This window comes from Artibeus jamaicensis, unplaced genomic scaffold (genome assembly GCF_021234435.1).
Source record: "Artibeus jamaicensis isolate MK-2021 breed Jamaican fruit bat unplaced genomic scaffold, CSHL_Jam_final scaffold_833, whole genome shotgun sequence".
NCBI lineage: Eukaryota > Metazoa > Chordata > Mammalia > Chiroptera > Phyllostomidae > Artibeus > Artibeus jamaicensis.
This window is the reverse complement of record NW_026522056.1, coordinates 11,753,562-11,773,052: the sequence shown is the minus strand read 5'-3', so window position 1 is coordinate 11,773,052 and position 19,491 is coordinate 11,753,562. Positions and strand designations below refer to the sequence as shown.

Here is a 19,491-nt window from a genome sequence, read left to right as displayed (position 1 = left end):
CGCACTCCGCGGCAGCCGCTGCTCTCGAGCGGTGGAACTCGCTTGGAGGCGAGGGGCTTCGGCGAAGCCGGTCTTGGAGCAAGAAAGAGGAGAAAGCAAACAGCAAGTCCCCCGGATCGAAGCACCACCGAGGAAATGCAGGAAGAGCCCCGAGGTTGGGGGAGATCTGGGGCGCCGCAGAGCGGGCTGGGGAAACTCAGGCGGCAGCTTCTCGGCCTGCAGGGGAGGGAAAAGCCTCAGCCCGAGACGGCTCGGGTCGCAAAGCACAAGAAGGCAGCCGACCCTCCGAAACTGACACAGGTCGTGCACACCCCCTCCCTTAAATACTTCCTGGCAACTCCGCCCCCAGCCCGTCACCGCCTCTGACCAATAGGAGTCTTTCTCTTGGCCCTGGTATTATCTGCAGGCCCGCCCCCACCCCTTCCAGGGCGGAGCGTCTTTCCAAGGTGGGGCGCCCACCCTTTCACCTTCCGAGTCCTGGGAAAACTTTAGTCTTAAGGAGGAGCTCGTCCTACCCTGAGGTGGCCCAAGGCGGAGGAAGCAACCTCCTCCGCCAGGGATCTAGAAGAAGCCGAACAATTAGTGCCACATTGTTTTCCGCCTCCAGATCTAGCTTGGTTTCTGCAGCACTTTGAGAAAACAGTGCTGGGGAGTGGTTACATTTCTGCTCCGTGGGCAAGGATTCCGTCGCGAGTAGTCGCTAGCACGTTCTTTTGTTCACTGTAAAAGTGAGGAACTGAAGCGAGAAGGTAAAGAGGAGTTAACAAAAGTGAGATCTGGAAAGAACTTTAGTTGCCATCTCATTTTTTTTGGCCAGACCCTCATTTTGCCAAGGAAATAAGGCTGGAAAATTAAGCTTAATATTGTCCAGGTAAGAAAAGTTCAAACCTGCAGAGAATTTTTATTAGTTTATTTGAGGCAAAACTAAGGACAGTTGCCAGGAAGCAAGAGCTAAAACGCTCAGAGAATAAGTTTTTGCAGTTTCTTTTGTGCATTTGAAATTAAGCACGGGACGGGAGGAAGATTATCTGGAGGTGGGGGAAAGCAAGGTGGGGATTACATTTCAGGATTACGAACTCTCCGGACGGTACTTATGGTTTAGAAGGAGGAAGGAGCCTGGAAGAGGTATTTCAAATTCCAAAATGCACAGAAACAATGGGCATGGCTTGCTTAAAGCAAAGATAAACCATTTACTAAAAAGTTACATGCCTGGGGCTTGACTACCCACCAGACGTGTTCAGCTAGGAATTTAGGATTTATCACAGCATCCAGTTTTTCATCCACGGGGCAGATGTGTGAGGGCTCCACATCCTAAGAAGCAAGATCAAACCCAGGAATCGACGTTGGCAATACTTTTAGGGCAAGATCTTCAGCATCTAGCACTGTGAAGGTGTTGAATTCATAGTAATTGAATAAAAGACCAAATCTCTTAATTCCCTGTCCAATATGCTCTCTTTCACCTGGTGTTGCAGCATTTCCTTCTTAAAAAAAAAAAAAATCGTGGCTGGTGTGGCTCAGGGGTTGAGCATAGGCCTGCAAACCAAAGGGCTGCCAGTTAGATTCCCAGTCAGGGCACATGCCCGGGTTGTGGGCCAAGTCCTCAGCTGGGGGTGTGCAAGAGGCAACCACACATTGATGTTTCTACTTCTCTTTCTTCCTCCCTTCCCCACTCTCTAAACGTAAATAAATAAAATGTTTTTTAAGATAATAAAAAATCAAAATATTTATTGCTTATTAGTTGTCCCAATTTTCCCCATTTGCCGCCCTGTGTAGCCCACCCCACCATCCCACAGTCAGTCCCTGCACCACTGTCCATGACCCTGGAGCACAATCTATACCTTCTTTGACTAATCCCTCCTTCCACCTTTTTACAACCAGTTCCTACCTGCAGCATTTCCTTTTTTTGGGGGGGGTCTTTTTCTGTCTTTCATTTATTCAAAAGGTATTTACATTTGCTTTGTGCCCACACTGTTGTATCAGAAACCCACAAGGTCAACAAGGTTTCTACTTTCATGGGAGTTACTGGGGAGTGTGCAGAGACAGTAAAGGAGCAAGCAAACAAAGAAGAATGACTTAACCTAATCTTCCTATCCAACTTAATCTGTTAGCGAAGGTGATACATACTTTGCCTATTTCTTGGGAATTTGTGACACTCAAATAAGATCTGCATATCAGTGTTTTGTCAGATAAATGCAAGATGCTTTAAGGTATCAAATAACTTGGCCAAGATGACATAGCTGTCTGCAACAAATGTTTAGCACTTAATCACGGAATTGTTTTAACAATTGTTGTTCTTTATGAACTAGTGTGGAAGGGTATCTGTTGGGAATCGCTATGCCTGGTTTCAGGAGTTGTAACCGCCCCCTGTGGCTAAGACTGAGTGAGCGACCTCCGGAATGCAAGCCACTTAGGAGACAAAGTTTGCCTCTGGCAGCACACGCTGCTTCTGCTTCATCCCCCTGCCCCCAATGCATGGTCAGATAGTCAATGATGGGTAACACCCCTCAGAGGAGGGGCAACCTAAGACAGACATGATCACTTGGGAGGCCATCGTGGAAGGATTTGGGGGGGCTGCAACAAAGAGGGAGTGAGGGACCCTCACCCCCTGGCTATTCTGACGTAGCCTAAGTCCCCTTGTCCTCTGGGAGGAGCTCTTCCTGGCTCTAATCCACTTAAGCCTGAAAACCTGTGATGGGGGAGGCAGTGCAGCCCCTTGCCGGCTAGAGCGGGATCCGGGGTGATCAGGCATAAGAAAGAATTCACAAAGTCCTGTAAGCCTGCTTTGCTAAGAGTGCTTTCATTCATATGATAAGGGTCCAAGCAGGAAATGAGTATGTTTCCCAAAGTTCCTGCAACCCCCTTACCTGACAGACACTGACTCAGATTAAGCCCTCAGATTTCTTTGAAATGTTATCTACTGTTTGATCCCTGCCGCCTGTATTCCTGTGTATTACAACCCAGTAAAAGCCATTGACGAAGGGGCTCCTGGCGCTTCTCCTCTGAGAGACTGGCCACCTCTCCTCCCCAAGCAGATCATGTCTTGGTAGTGTTACTTTCATCCGTGGAGGATGGGGGGACTTGCTGGCAAAGTGACCACAGGTATCATGAACACATCTACCTCAGTTCACCCCTGAAATGGACAGTCGTGAAGGCTTTCTAAGCGGCCTCTCTGACTCTATGTCTTAGGCTTGGAGGCACACAAGAATCAGTTACATGAGAGATGTTACATATGCAGGCTCCCAGGCCTGGAGCTCAGAGATTTTGATTCAGTAAAATGTTCGTACAGTTAGGCTGAGAAAAATAATGCTTCGATCTTACTCTCAAATGCATTCTCTCTGCTGGCCCTAGAGTTACCTTTCTAAAATGTAAATCTAATCATTTATTCCTCGGTGTAATCCCTTTTACTGGTCCCTGGTGTTTACAGGATAAAGTCAGCCTCTAGAGTCTGGCATTTAAATCGTTGTAGTCTGGGTCTGCCTATTTCCTGTCTCCAAATGCACTCCCCATTCCCACACACTTTTCATCAGCTGTGAAGCCTTTGTCGTTGCTCCTTGAACACAGTACATTCTTTCTTGACTAATTTTGGACAAGGGATGGCTTATGTTTGGAATGCCCTTTTTCTTCCTGTGCCTGACATTTCCTAAGATTTGGCTAAAAATTCATCTCTTTTGTGGCCTACCAGCCTCATTTTTTCCCTGTCTGCCTCGCTTTCAACACTTTGCATGTACAACAAACATAGTATGTTATAGGATTTTCAGGATAATCATGTCATTTCCTGAATTTGATTCCTTCATGAGCCTTCCTTATAACAGATTTTTCCAGTGCACGAATCATTTTCGTAGTGGTTTCAGTGTCTGGTTCAATGTATATTTTGGGAATGCTTGTGTGTGTGTGCAGGCGTGAGTATAGATTGCTGTGTTCTAGGCACAGTGTAGAGGATTAAAAAACATAATTGTGCCCTGGCTGGTGTAGCTCAGTGGATTGAGCACGGCCTGTGAACCAGAGGATCGTGGTTCGATTTCCAGTCGGGGCATATGCCTGGGTTGCAGGCCAGTTCCCAGCAGGGGACTCACGAGAGACAACCATACATTGATATTTCTCTCCTTTTCTCCTTCCCTTACCTTCTAAAGATAAATAAATAAAATCTTAAAAAAAACCCCATAATTGTTACTTACCCAATCTTTTTTTTATATTCACTGGCTCAGAGGAAAGGTGTCTATGTAGGTGAGTAATTGCACTAAACAGTCCTGCTAGGTGTCCCCTGGTGGGAGAGCCTTTGAAGGGAAATTGACCTGAAGCGAGGAATGCACGCCCCCCCCAGCCCCCGCTGGACTAAAGAGATGGGGAGGGGAAGGTAGGAACAGGGGGAGTTCTCACGGAGACCGAGGTGGTCACGCAGGACAGTGAATATCTCGGGTGGCACCTGCATGAGTCTGGCCATGAGAATGTTCTGCAACTCATGAAAATGGCATGGAAGCTGACATTTTCAGCTTCCAGTGAGGTCCCCCGAGGCATTTAAGGACTCTAGTTTTGAACACCGGATGCATACCTTTCCAATCTCCCACTCTCACCACTCCTGGCTGTTGTGGTCAAGAGGCGGTGCTCACCTGAAGCCTAGCCTGGGAGAGGCAGGTCGAAGGCAGGACTTTGATCTTGGCATTTTGGAAAAGGTTGGTTTGGTCCCAGCATTTTCCTAGACGGAAGAGCCCTATCAAAAGAGCCCAGACCAGTGTGGCTCGGGAGGGCGTCACCCCAGCAAAACAGCAGGCTGTCTGGTCCGTTCCCGGTCAGGGCACGTGCCTGGGTGGCAGGTTCGGTCCTGCTCGATCCATGTTTCTCTCTCACATCGATGTGTCGCCCCCTCTCTTTCTCCCTCCCTGCCTCTCTCTCTAAAAATAAATAAATAAAACTTCTTAAAAAGTTGATTTCTCTGTTCATGTCAATACAATTTTGACAACTTGCCCCACCCCTGCAACCAGGGGTTGCTTCCTAAACCTAGTTTCTTGTGAATAGGGAAGACAGATCTGGTTATTTTATGGGGAACAAACAGAGACAGTAAAGAAGATGATGATGTATAGATTCAAGGACACGCAGATCACCCGAAGGACCACTACGCTGCTGAATCTTCCATGGAAGAGGGAAAGGTGATACTTGTAAAAAAAACTTCTAGGTCAGGGCTTCTCTTCTTTTCCACTCTCCCCCCCCAGGAACATCCTCTTGCACAGCCCCTGAGCCGCCTCATCTGAAGGCCTGGTGAGTGCTAGAGAGACGCTTCGGGGAGAGAGCTGACTGTGAAGGAGCGTGGGACAGGACAACATAATGCCACCACTTCAGAAACCCTTGACGCGGGTTCTCTCTTCCATGGCCTCCAAATCCAGCCCCAAAACACAGAAGAGCACGCTGACCACCGTCATTTGTAAATCGTGATAAGTAAATGCAAATAAACATGTTACACTCCCAAATGAGACGAATGATCACAACATTTCCCTACGCTTTCATATTTCTTAAGAAAACAGTTTTTATGAGAGGAACACCCAATTCTTTGAAGGGGTTTAGGGTTGTTTATTGTGTATTTGAGCCAAGGAGGCCATTCACTCATTTCATTCTTAAAAGACGTGGTCTTCCTGTGTGCAGACACCTTGGAGATCTCAGTACCAGGATGCTTTGAGGGGCTGACACAACTCTGGGTTAAGGGTATTCATAATCTACCCAGCAGTGCCCACAGATCCTGGTCTGTGGTTCTGCAAGAAAGTGAAGTAGCTATTTCCCCACCCCCTTTCCCAGCTCCCAACCCACGTGAAAAGTCCCACAGAAGAAACACGCCTTGGTGTGATGGAGGAGGCCCCTTTCCCCTCTGCAGAGCCCGAGTCAGTTCTGGAGTGATGCCCGAGGTTTTCCCCAAGTCTCTGAAGCATCCTTGATATTCTTCCAACAGACCAGCAGGAAAACCTGAAAACACAGGGATGGGGCCAGTCTGACTTCCCAGGAATTCCGTACAGACCTGGACGTCTTTGGATTTCTGGAATGAAGTCAGCACGCTAGCCTGGAGCTAAGCCATCTCACCTGTGAGAGTGGAGATTCAAGAATACAGCAGAAGGGCCCTGGCCAGTGTGGCTCAGTTGGGCCCTTTGTGGGACAAAGCAAAAGGTCGCCAGTTCGATTCCCTCAGGGCACACACCTAGGTTGCAGGTAGGTCCCCCATTCGGGTGTGTGAGAGGCAACCAATCAATGTTTCTCTCACACATCAATGTTTGTCTCCCTCTTTCTCCCTCCCTTCCCCTTTCTCTAAGAATAACTAAATAAGATCTTTAAAAAATAAAAGGATAAAGGGGAGGAGGGACGTACACTCTTTCCCTGCCGCCAGTGCGGTGACTGAGAATACAGCCTCTGGATCCGGCACCGGATTGACTGTGCGAAACCCCAGTCCCTTCTCCTGGGAATCAGAACCGTAGCTTCTACCGAACAGGGTCATGTGATGGTCAAAAGGTTTGAAAACGTTCAGTGTGTGCCCGGCAGAGGAAGAGCGCCCCACAGACCTTCATCATTATTCTCATCATCAGACTGCAGAGTGACGCTTCGCGGCTCGCAGGCAGCACTGAACAGGGAGCCAGTACACCCAGTTCAAGTAGGCTTCAGGCCGCAGTGCCGCGGTGGGTTTGAAAACATGCCCAGAAAGGCTCCGATCCTCCCTTTGGGAACCGGAGCCCAGTTTGCATTCCCTTGAGGTTGGGCTGGATGTGTGAAATCTTCAACTCGCAGAATGAGGGACCGGTGACAGTGCTTGACTTTGGAGACTTAGGCCATAAAAATGTCCGGCACTCACCTCCCTTCTTGGCCACTGTCTCTCCCTCCAGTCACTCGCTCTGGGGGAGCCAGCAGCCTTGTCACCAAGACACCTATGGGGGAAAGCCCCATGCTGAGGGGGGGACATCTCTGACAGCAGCCACGTGAGTGAACTTGGAAGTGGATATTCCAGCTTAACTTGAGCCTCCAGTGACCGCAGGCCCTGCCAACGCCCGGACTGCAACCTCTTGAGAGATGCTGACCCGGAACCGCACAGTCGAGCCGCTCCTGAATCCCCGAGCCCCAGAAATGCCGAGACAACCCACGTTTGTTGGTTTAAGCCACTGCATCTTGGGGGCATTTGCTGTTTAGCGATGAATGACACAGCCACTGTAACAGAGACCTAAAGCACCGAAACTCAGGCAATCCGGTTTAGGTCCATGTCCTGAGGATTCCAAAGAAAGGACGGGGTTCCGCTGGACGAAGGCGTCAGAGACCTGGCTTCTTTCCTCTTGCCGCTTGGCCCAGAGCTCCGACGTGTTCCTAGTCTACACAGCAGACGCCGGGTTACCCCGTCACATGCCTTATGTTCCAACACCGAGGGAGGGTATGAAGAAGTGGAAGGACAGCATTTTGTTTGTAAGAATTCCTGCATTACTTTTGTTCCTGCCCCTTTGGTGAGGGCTCAGTCACGTGGTCACATCCATTTGCAGAGGGACCTGGGGGACGGGGTCTCCCGCTGGAGAGTCGTGAGTGCAGCTGAAGCGTGGGGCGGTTTTTATTAATAACAGGAAAAAGTGGAGAATGAAATCTGGCGACCACCGAGCCAGCTCCCCACCTCCGAGTCCGGGTGCGGGCCCCTCCTCTGTGCCTTCCAGTTACTCACCTCTCTGTGGCTCGGTTTTCTTATTTATTCAGTGAAAGATGAGATAAGATGGGTGGTTTTAAACCTTTTTTTTTTTTGTAGAATCTGTTTTATTTAACAATATTTAAAAACAGAAACTGCGTGTATAAAAGACACAAAAATAGCGCTGTTCTCTTTGAATCCCCAGAGGGTTTCGCTCCCTTGTTCCCCTCCACATCAGTGGCCCCACGGAAACCTATTTCGAAAAACCTGAGCCCCATGGAGCACGATCAGAAAACCACTGAGTGAGAAGCCCTCCTGGATCCTTTCCAGTTCTGGCGTTTTTGAGAATTCTGACATTTGTGGTCAATCCCCTGCGCGCCCCAGCCTGGGAAGGGTCGCAGCCTCGTCTTGCTTGGCCGCTGGGAGCCTTGGGTACCTGGCATTCACTGGCATGGAGTGGGCAGGGTGTCCAGCCTCACCTCACTTCCTTGCACCTCTTTCCTGATCTGGTGACATAGCTCTTGTTTCTCCTAACGCAAGTGAGACCCATTCCTGGGCTGGGGCCAAGTTACCACTCTGGAGCCAAGCAGTATTTTGAGTTGTGAGTAAGCTTAGCCTAGTGCCCTGGCCCTCTGGTGGGGCCCTGGGGGTTCTTGGATCACACGCTGTCTGCCTCCCCAGGTTACTGTTTTTGCCACCCTTCTGGCCTTGTCCTCTTCAGAGCTGTCATTGGCCTTAACTGGGATTAGGAGCTCAGGGTCTGTCAAGGTTAAAGAATGTGGACTAGGCCAGCCCTGGCCCAGTTTGAGAGTGAACTCCAGGGACCAGAAGAGAGAGGCTTCTCCCCTGATTTTTTCCTTACCCCAATTAATCTCGGAGTTCTCAAGAATGCAAACTGCCTCAGGCTGAGTTATCTAGAGGGGAGGGAGATCCTTTCTTTTAGTCCGCAGACCACCAGAAACCAGCTCCCGCATGGGTGCACATTTCCCCCCTCCTTCCTGAGGATGAGACGCGGCCTCCAAGGTCCCTTCCTGAGATGAGCTGGGCCAGCCACCTTCTTCTCCCAGGTTGGCTCCAAATGAAAGGGAATTTGGCAGAAGCCTTCAGCGTCTGCTTAAACGGTGGAACAATTGCTGGCCATTTTGAAGGTCAGTGACCACCCCCCCCAAGCAGCGAGAAGATCTGAGAGCAGGTTGGGTATTAGGAGAAAGTAAGGGAAGGTGGATTTTTCCAGGCTTCATAGGATGAGGAACATTTCAAAGTTCTGGGTAAGACATCAGGACACAGTGGTAAAGGGTGGTTCACCCAGCGGGTGCAGCTAATGATCTTAAGAGGCGAGGCAGGTTCAGCGTAAGACAACACGGAGGGATGAGAAGTGATGCACTGGAGAGCAGGCATTGCCGCCTCTGCGTCGGAAAGTCCCTGCTGAGATTGTCATGTGCAACTGTGGGCCTGCTGTCCCTTTCAACTTTGTAAGAGTATCTGGAAACTCAAATTTTGTGCAACATTTCCTGGCTGGTGGGTTTGGCTCTCAGGCTGCTAGCTTGCTCCCTGATGTAAACCCCCTGCCGAAATACCCTTCCACCCTGTACGTGCATGCAAGACTAGTTCTGACATTTCAACCAGCAGCTAGTTGTTCATGGGGAAAGGTCTCTGGGCAGGTCGAAAAGCTTGTATCCGTCTCCTACTGCTGTTGTAACAAATCATCACAAACTTCGTGGTGCATGCAATGCAAATTGTTTATGTTAGAGCTTTGTAGACCAGAGCCCTGGTGTGGGCAGCTGGGCTCAGACAAGCTGGTACAGCAGGGTCGTGTTCCTTCCTGAAGGGCCCAGAGGAGAATCCATTTTCTGATTTCTCCAGCTTCTAGAGGTTGCCCACGTTCCTCAGTTCGTGGTCCCCTTTCTTCAAAGGCAGTAACAGGCTCCATCCTCACATCAAATCTCTCACCGCAGTTTGAAAAGTTCCTCCGCATCCAAGGATTCCCATGGCTGACCCACCCGACAACCCAGTGTAACTTCTCCACGTAAAGGTTTCATCACACCTGCAAACCCCCTTTGCCATGTGAGGTGACCATTTACAAGTTCCAGGGATTAGGTGGGCGCAGGGCTATTCCCCAAATTTTGGCTCTTCTGCTCCTTCTATCATAGGGCAGAAACCTGTGAGAACAGGGTTCATCCTTCCTTATAACGGGGCCCACTGCTCCTCTGTGCAGGCTTCCTTTTCTTGAAGGGATTGTTTTGAAGGGGTCCCCTGGGTACAGCCTTGCCAAGCACTGTCTTGCCAGCATAATTCTTGGCTGCCTGTCTGGTTCCAGTTCCATCTGCTTGCTACCTTGGGGCTCAGAAGCAGCAGTTTTCTCTTCGCTGCCTCTCCCTATGGAACTTCTCAGCTGGGATTCGTTACAGGGATGACTGATGGATGGCCAACCTTCCCCCTTCCCCCCAGAGGCTGCAAAGGCTCCTGGGAGCGGGCTGTAAGGGTGTGCATCAACCCCTCGGAGGCTGAGGTGGAGGATGGATGCCCGCGGGGCAGAAGCAGGGCAACACTGAGTCGGGCCACGGCTCCCAAAGGTGAGGCTCAGCCGGCTGGAAGCACAGGCTGAATCCAACAAGAGTACATTTATCTCTGTTCATTTCTAAGTCCTTTGCTTGGGTTCAAAGAGGCAACAGCCCCCAAGAACAGGCTGAGGAAGACTGGACATTTAACCTCGCTTTCAGCAGGTGGAGTGAGACCCACCTGTGACAGGGGTCACCCTGAGCCCCCCTTGGAGGATAAGACTGAGTCTGTGGGACTAAGCTGTGGACCCTTCTTCTCCCCTTGAACGTTGTACGTCACACACATACAATAACACACATACAGATACACACACACTCTCTCTTACAACCTTAAATGGTGGAGCTGGAGCCGGGCAGGCTCTGCAGCATGAAACGGTCACACCCTTGATAAGTTTATCCTTCAACAGTAACCAAAGTTTGAGGCCCCAGGGCGTAGGTCTCGCTGGCCTCCCTCCCACAGGTTCAGCTTGAAGCACTGCCACCACTTCCGGTTGCCACAATCAGAAAGCGGTGCCAATGACTGGCAAGCTGGGGAGGAAACTTGAAACTTGACAAATGAAGACTCTTGGAAACAATCAGAGCCATTTAGCTGGAGGTGGGAGGGCACAGGAGAGCAAAGCGAGCTCGCTTCAGGGCGTGGTAAATAAAGGCTGTCCGAGAGTGAGCAAAAGAACGTTAAATACCCACAGCGCTGCTCCGAGCTCGGCGTCTCACACCTATTAAATGCCCATAGTCACCCCGAGGAAGCAGACGGAAGCACCGCAGGTAACCAGGTGGGGAAGAGGTAAAGGGACACCGAATGTCCCCAGGGCCATGCGCCACAGCTGGGAGCTCTGCGATCTTTCAGCTGCAACTCAGTACCATCGGGTGACTGCACAGTGCGTGTGTTACATCAGAGCTCCTAACATCTGACGTGCCTCACCGTCAGAGACGTCCAAACCAATCCTTGGCGCCTTTCACCAAAGACAGTGAAAAGCTGATTCTTTTACGTCTCGTTGGAGACTGAACATGGGACCTCCCCAAGGCACCGCCCAACTTCGACGTTCCGTTCCTATACTTTACGGTAGAATATGCACTTCAGATATATTGAGATTGTTCTCTCTGCATCTTTCCCTTCCTCTCCCACCGCACCCCCTCCTTCCCTTCAGGCAGAGATCTTCTGTCCTGGGAAGGTGACTTTGTTTTTTTTTTAAGGGGTGTGGTAGCTGGCAACTTGGCGCTTGGGATAACAGCAAGAGCTTACTATTCTCTCCGGTTGTGGAGTCTAATGTTTGCATAAGTTTACTACGGAGATTGCGTCGCACTCCTCGGAGGCAGCCTGGAGAGATTAGAAGAGGAAGCATTGTATCACGTTTCCTTCCCTCCTCTCCTGTTCCTTAGCAACGGGAAAATCCAAACCCCTGAAGGTAGGATTTAGATCGGAATTGGTTTCAGATAATATTCTGCTATCCCATCGTTGTGGGGACTTGCTGTAGAAACCAGGTCGACTTTTTGAAAATAAATTTTTATTTCTTACACTGCCCAGCTTGTGAACGGAGGCTTATTTATTTGGTCCTCTGCTGCCCCCGTGTGGACACACCTGAAAACAACAGTTCAAAATTTCACCAAGCCAGAGTGTGAAATTGGACTTCGGGTTCACAGGGGAGGGGTACGGAACTCAAACAAGCTGCCAATGACTTCAAGAGGCTCTCTTCTTGTCCATCATCTTTATTTCCCCCCCAAGACAACTGCACCCAGTCAGCGAGCGAGTCTGTAAAGACTCCCAGTCATGCATCTCTGTCTCTTTGGGCCACAACCAGCGCCCATGGGCGCAGTGCCAACCCTCCCACACCTGCTCTTCCTGTGCTTGGAGTAACAAGTCTGTGGGTTTCTCCCTCGGGTTTCACAGCTTTTCATACCACCTCTTCACCGTCTGTCTCTACACTACCATCTCCACACAGCTCTACACGCTCACATTCGCGCTTGCTGCAGCCCCAACTCCCTGCACAAGCACAGGGCAGAGATGACCCTTTTGTTTTGATGAGTGAGAAAGGGGAACACGTGGGCGCAACGCGGCGAAGGGGCTCTGAATCACGGTGGGAGGCGGCGAGGGGCGCTCTGGCGGGAATCCAACGGTGCCCGGATCCCAGGATGGACTTCTGCCTACAGCCTAGCTGCTTCCTTCCCTGCTCGGCTCCCTCCTGGGTGTCCATCACTCTCCCCAGCCTCACTGGGCATCCCACCCAGACAAAGAGCAACGGGGAGCCACGCCTCAGCCCTCATTCGAGGAGGATGGGTCATCTGGGCCTCTCGTTACCTGCCACCTGGGCCTTCTCTCTCCAGCAGGGAGCAGGGGACCTACCCCACGCCTGGCCCGCCCTCCCTTCCCCGCCCCTCAGGCCTCCAGACCCTGGCGCAGCCTGCGGTCCAGGGCCAGGAGCTGCCTCAAGAAGCCTCGATTGGGGATGATGCCTCGGTGGTCCTTGACTTTCTTGATGGCCTCCACCAGTGTGAGGCGGTGGTACAGCATGAGGTAGGCCAGCACCAGCGTGGCGGATCGGCTCACTCCCACGGCGCAGTGCACCAGGATCTTCCCTGTGAGGAGGGACACAAGGCGGCGGTTGGAGGGAGAGGGCCACGCCATCACTGAGGAGGGCAAGGAGGCGCATGGAGAAAGGCCGGCTCAGAGGAGTGGCGGTGAGAATGCAGACCCCCAGCCAGTTCTCTAGACCGAATAAGGTGGAGGACACGCAGCAGGTCAGTGTCCATGGTCCCAGAGAGGGCCCGAAGGTGGAGACTCATAAGTGACTGGGAGCCCAGCTCTGCACAGAGGAGGGCCTCGGGGATCTTTGCCGAGCGCATCCATGGAAAACACCCCGAGTCTAACCCCGCCCTTCTTCACTCTCCCCTAGCCTTTCACCTTGCTGTTTCTGTCAACTGTTTTGCGGGGAGGCATTTAGTATATTTTTTATTTATATATACTTTTCCCCCCTGATCAACAAAGCAAATACTGCTCAAAGTGGAGATCCTTGGAAAGTATGGGAATGTGTCAGGTAGCAAAAGATCCAAATCTATCACCCATAATCTCACCCCAGGTACAGCTCACCACTCTCAACACTTTGGATTGGTTCCTTCTCGTTTTCTTTGGATGTTTTTATGTTATTGCATGCATTTTAAACACGGTCAAGAGAATGTTTTTCTTTCCTGAACATGATACCTGAGCATTTTGTCCTATCATTAGAATCTGTCTGTCCCCACGCCGGAGCCCTTGGGCTCTTCCCCAACCCGGCAGCCCCTGTCCCTTCCCTCCCTGCTTTCCCCGCCTACCTCCAGGCTGGCTCAGCGCCCGGTGAATGAAGTCGGCAGCCGTCTGGAAGTGGATGCTCATGTCAAAGGCTGGCGAGTCATGGGCCTCCACACCCAGGTAGCGGATGCCCAGCCCCTCGTAGGCCTCGGGCGAGCCGCGCCACCTGCTGTGTGAGGCGTTGAGGACGTGGGTGATGCCCAGGCGCCGCAGCTCCCGGTGGTTGTTAGCTATGTCCCTGCATTGAGTAGAGGTTAGCGGGAGGGTGGGGAAGCAAGGCTGGGGGAGCAAGAGTCCCTGGTCTGGGCCCTGCCCACCGCCAAGCTCATGTCACCGCCCGAGGCCTCCACTCTGCGTACTGATGACCCGGAATGGAGGAAGGAAGATGGGCCCTGTGCAGGAAGTCTGGCCTGGAGGGGGTGGGGAGGGCGGCCTGGAGGTGGATGAACAATAGCCATCATAAAATCTTGGTGAGTGCTCCGGAGGCTGTGGGATTTCACTTGATCTGTAGGAAGGATTTATTGGATGTGTACTTCATGCAAGAAGTCCATACTAACAGCGGAGTGTGGCTGAGGAAAGATGGGAGCACCATGGGAGAGAGTGATTTTCCCATCACCAGGGGTATTCAAGCAGAGTGAGGAGGTCAGAGAGAGGAGGGCGTGGAGCAATGGAGGGGCACGGGACGTCCTATGGGACATCAGGTTGGACCAGCTCACGCTGAACATCCCCACTAACCTTGAGATTGTGTGATTCTGACCCTTGCTCCCACACCTGCCTCCCTTGTTACTTTGTACTCTCTTTGACACCCAGAGTGTTCTTTTGCCAGTTACTTCATGCTCACATTTTCCCTGTTTTATGACATCGCCTTTAGGTGTTCATGTGGCTCATACCCCTTAGTGGTAGATGCCCCTTGGGCAACACGGTCATATCTCAGGGCAGACGCCCTGTCCAGTGCAAACTCCTCAAGTAGAAAGAGCACTGAACTTGAACCTCCAAGTCCTGGCTCTGCTACTTACGACCCGTGTGACCTTGGGCCAGTCACAACTTCTCTGAGCTTCAGTTTCCTCATCTGTAACCTGGGGATAGTGGTACCTACCTCACAAGGCTGTTGTGAAGATTAAGAGAGAAAATGCACGTGAAAAACTGCTTGTATACTATAGAGCCCCTGAGAGACAGAAGCGGGGACGGCGTTTCCTCTGGTGCTTTTCTCTCCATAGCCCCACATTGCAGAACCTCTGCGTACACTGCAGCTTCGCTTGGTCAACCCTTCTCCTTCCTACCCTCTCTTGCTGGCTCCCAGGACTGCCTCCCCCGCCCCGCCCCAGAGCCATAGTACGATAGACGGAAGGTCACATAAATCATCTGTTATGTCTGGTCCGCAGCCTTCAGTAAGAAGTCTTGCTAAATAAGTGACATTATTGAACAAAGTCATTCTGTCCCGAGTTGGGTAGCTCAATCATCCTGCTCAGGCCCCAAACCCTGCAGCCTCCACTCCGCCCATGCCCCCCCCCCCCTTGATCCTCAATCCGGAACCGACAATACCACTCAGTGCCTCTCTGCCACCCCTCCCCTTTCTTCTTCCACACTCATGCTCACGCGCACACACACGCACACACACACTTGGCCCTGGCCCCGGTTTGCTGGGTACGTACTGGTCTCCGAGGTAGAGGCCTGGCCAGACCTCATCGGCGTGGTTACAGGCCGTCTTGCCTGTGTAGAGAAGCCTCTCCAACTCAAAGACATTGAGGAAGGGATGTTGAACGGGTGGCATCTCCTCCAAGGGCCCTCTGGTGCGAACAGGGGACCGTGAGCTACTCCGGGAGAAGCGGGCCATAAAAGTCATGGAGGCCCAGAGCCAGTTACCAGGGCACATCTTAGAGGTGGCAGAAACCGTGACAGCTGCCCGGTGGCTGCAGTGACGATGGCTCAGTCTCCAGGTGGCTGTGGCTGGAAGAGGAAGGGATGTGAGACACACCTGAGTGAGTCCAGACCAGCTGCTTCCCTTCCTGCCAACTGGGCTGGGCCCCGGGGAGAAGGTTCTCCACGGAGGGAAGGTGAGTCTGGCCCTGGCGGGACCTCCAGGATCGTCTTCCCCGGCTGCGGCAACGCCGTTCTCTCCGCTCTTGTCTTTCTTCCCCACAAGGAGGTGGGAGAGTCACATGCCCTTGTTTACAGGGAGAGGGAACTGCCCAGCTGCCGGGTTCTGCTCCAGCAGGCAACCCCCACGCCCAACACACATACGTAAACACGCACACACACAAACAGTTGGTGTTTGGGTGGCAGTGCCCGTGCTGGAACTCTTGCCAGCCTGAATCTGGGTCTCGTCTGCCTGGGGAGAGGCGAGGGAGTTGGGGTGGGAGGTGGAGGGTGACTACCTCCACCCAGGGAGAATCAGCAGGAAGACAGTGGCAGCTGGGGCCATGACATCTGCCAAGCCTGCCCCTTGCTTGGTGCCAGAGGGATGGGCTGCTTTAACCCATTTTCACCCTACCTCTGACTCAGTAATAAGCCTCTATGGGAAGCCTGTGTTGGGGGTATGGGGTGAGCAGGAAGAGCAGTAAAGAGGAAGGGTGAGTTTTTGAAGGGTAACTTGCTGAAGGCATGAGTGGGTGGAAGAAGGCACCAATCTATGTGCACGGCAAGCAAGCCACTCTCCTCTGACCAGCATAAAGGAAAGACTAACCCTCATCTCTCATGTGAGCATTTCCGAGAGGGAGTATTGTGTCTGCGTGTGTGTGTGTGTGTGTGTGTGTGTGTGTGTGTGTGGTGATGGGGGAGAAGGAGGGTGGGGGGCTGGGAAGGGCAGGAGAGGGAAGAATGAGGGGTCCTGCCAGGCCCAGGGGCTCAGGGGCTGGACCTGGCCTGTGCATGTTGCTGGTGTGCCTGCCTCAGACTCCCTCTGGACCACTGGCTTTTCTGCAAACGGGACAGTGTGCTGAGCTGCAGAGCTGGGAAGGGCCAGACTTGCCCTGGGACCTCCAGCAAGAGCCCTCCCCACCGGCTCCCGTCACACTGTGGCCCTGCATGTCTGACAAGGGAGGAGAGCTGGCGGGAAGAATCCCTCTCCCCCTCCCTTCCCTGCCTTCAGCCCCAGAGCCCTCAGCAAAGTCCAGCAGCGAAGGCCATTTTTGTCCTGCCCCACGGCGCACCCTCATCCACGCTCTCACGCGCCCCCACCCCCCTGCCTGCCCCAGAAAGACCACACACTGACAGGGAACAACAAGCAGGGCCCTTAGGAAAGGACTGGTGAGGAGACTGGATTTAGGGGGGTTTGGGAAGAATCTTTTTCTGTGAGAAAGTGGAAAAATACAACCCCAGTGCTATCATCAACAACATCATCATTTACATCTGCCTTGTCTCTTCAGGCCTAAAGACCCCGTTCTTTATTCCAAAACAACCTTTTCTAGAAGCAGAGCCTGCTGCCTGTGGGAGGCTGAACGGGGTGGGGTGGGGGGTAAGGAGCGGGAGGGAGACCGCGTGTCAGAAGCCCCTCCAGGGGAAGTCTTTCCCCTGGGGGTCGCAGAAGCCCCATTTTGCTCCAGGATACACCCCTCCGCATTCTGCAACCCCATCTGCCGGTTTCCAGGGGCCCTCGCCTGCCGCTCCCCACCCTCCGCCTGCTGTCGCGGTTGTAACAGGTTCATGGCTGTCTCCCAGCCCTTGCCAGCCCAGACAGCCTGGCGCTGGGGATGGAGGGAGGGAGCCGGGGAGCGCACAGCTTGCTCGGCTCGCAGGCCCCCTCTCCCGTCCCCTGCCTTCCCCACAGCCCCGGCTGGGAAGGCGACCACCCTCCGAAGACCCTCCTACCTCTCTGTGCCCGCGGGGGTCTCAGTCCCGGAGGCAGATCGCAGGCGCTCGCAGCCCCTTGGCCGTGGCCATGACTCTCCTGCTGTCGCCGCCCCCTTCGTTGCCACTGACAGACCGCTTGAGGGATTAGCATCTATTTTTAAGCCATGACAGGCACGTCGAACGAAGCAGGGTTCACATCCCTGTGCGTTTGTGACACACAGGGACGCAGCCTCACACCCAGTGGTCGGGGTCAGACACGCAGTGCGGGCTCGCCCGCAGCCCCCTCCGCCCGCGCGTGTTTACAGACCAGAGACAGAACACGCAGCTAGAGCGGCGCCTCCCGCATACGGGCGCGTGTGCCTGTGGATTTTCGGGGCTGCGCCAATTACAAGGGATTTTGCTTAAAGATGAGATTAGGGAAATCGTCCCAGAGAGTGTCTTAAACACACATGCTCCGGCCCAGACAGTATTAATTAATTACACAGACACTCGCTTGTACTTTCCTCCTTCTGCACCACGCCACTCGTTAATAGTTGGGAACTCTTATCACTGTTTACTATACGCTACGTGTCTCACGTATCTTGACTCGTTTTTTCCTCACCACAAGTCTATAAGGTAAGTCGTGTTATGGTCCCCATTTTAGGGACGAGGACACAGGGACAGGGAGGCTAAGCCATTGCCCAGGTCACACCCAGCTCATTGCTGCAGCTGAACCTCCAGGCCTGGCAGTCTGGCTCCCAAGCTCATGTCCTCAATGGCTTTCTAAACCAGAGCCCAGGCCCCAATGGAGAAGGCACAATGGATGTCAGTCAGGAAGCCATATCCACCAGCTCCCCTCAATGTGAGCTCTGCTTTCCTGGGGCTTCCGAAGGAATTTATGGGTTACCTTCACCCCCTTTTCTGCTGTAAGCACCTTGTCAGCTCCAAGATTGTCAACACTTCAAGGCAAGGGTGCCACTGCCTTCACAGGGCCCAGCTTGTGAGATGGTGAAGGTGGCCCTGGTGAAGGCCACGGCGTCCTTGATAATGATGACGGAGTCACTGGGTAACAAGTGTTGTTAGGATTTGAGACCCACGCCGACCTGGACTCCAGGAGAGCTGCCTTCTGCAGGAGGAAGGCGGGAAGTAGACAAGGGCAGGCTGGACCAGCTCAGGATGAGAAAATGGCATCCATTGTAGCTGACACCAGGACTGACTGCATTCCCAGCAGGGGTGGTCGATCAGGCTTTGATCTCTGGGTCAGAGAAAGTACAGACCAAAGCGAACAATTCCCAGGGCAGGTCTGTGCCGAACAAGAGGTAATCCTCCTCCACCTCTTAGAGAAGTGAAGGGGACCAAAAGTTTTGCCTTTTGGGATATGAATTTGTACGCTGCTCATTAAGAAACAAAATACTCAGAGAGAACTTTTGACCTTCCCTCCTTTCCTGCCTGAGAGATTCAGAGGGAAAAAACCTGCTTCAGAAAGGGAAACTCCACATAATCACTTTAGCATCAAGCAGGAAGGCTCTAGGCCGGAGCCTCAAATGAGTTAACCCCCCACCCGGGTGCCCCATTGTTTTCTGGGTCGCCTAGCAAAAATGTACCTGCTTGGCATGTTCCACTCTTCCTCATTTCCTGCAAAGTGCCCATTCTCACTTTTAAAATCCAAGATCTAGTCTCCTCCTTTGTCCAAAAGGACATAAAGATCCAACGTTGTTGCTGCAGCGTCTTTGGCACATTCACGCTCATGTGCATTCCCACTGCACACACTTCGAAGCTTGACTTTTCTCCTGTCTTTGGGTCTCTCTGTTAATGGGATTAATTAGCTCAGCTGGAAGAATTTAGTAGGTGGGAGGGAAAGTATAATTTTTTTTTAGCCCCCACAGAAGCAAACTCGATATCCTCCCAATTTCCTTGTGATTTCTTGGTAGAAGGGTTTAAATGGAGAAATAAAATCCTCATCATTTAAAACAGAAAAGTGACCCAAAGAGATCTGAAATTTTACTTTGTAGGTCCAGGGAAAAATGTCACAAATCAGATTGTGAAAGAACACATATTATACTCCCCTCATTTTCACGAGCAGAGTCTTTAGGGTTAGTAGGTTGGGGAGATACAGGAGATGAATTTGATGATCTTTAGCAACACTTCTGTTTCTACCTTGTGCCGCACTTTCTCTCAAAAGGCTGGGGAACTCTGCCGTCACGCATGCTGTGACCCATATGGACAGATGTTTGAGTCACCACAGAAATAGT

The 19,491-nt window shown here is 52.2% G+C and overlaps 1 protein-coding gene across 1 annotated transcript; it reads right to left on the bottom strand.

The window, feature by feature from the left end:
- Window positions 1-11,879: 11,879 nt before the first annotated feature.
- On the bottom strand, window positions 11,880-17,627 carry DUSP26 (dual specificity phosphatase 26). The gene is made up of 4 exons (XM_037166991.2): window positions 17,279-17,627; window positions 15,124-15,418; window positions 13,495-13,709; window positions 11,880-12,762 (listed from the first exon to the last, which is right to left on the bottom strand). The coding sequence occupies exons 1-4, from the start codon at window positions 17,409-17,411 to the stop codon at window positions 12,563-12,565; spliced, it is 843 nt and encodes a 280-aa protein (XP_037022886.2). The 5' UTR covers window positions 17,412-17,627; the 3' UTR covers window positions 11,880-12,562.
- Window positions 17,628-19,491: the final 1,864 nt, after the last annotated feature.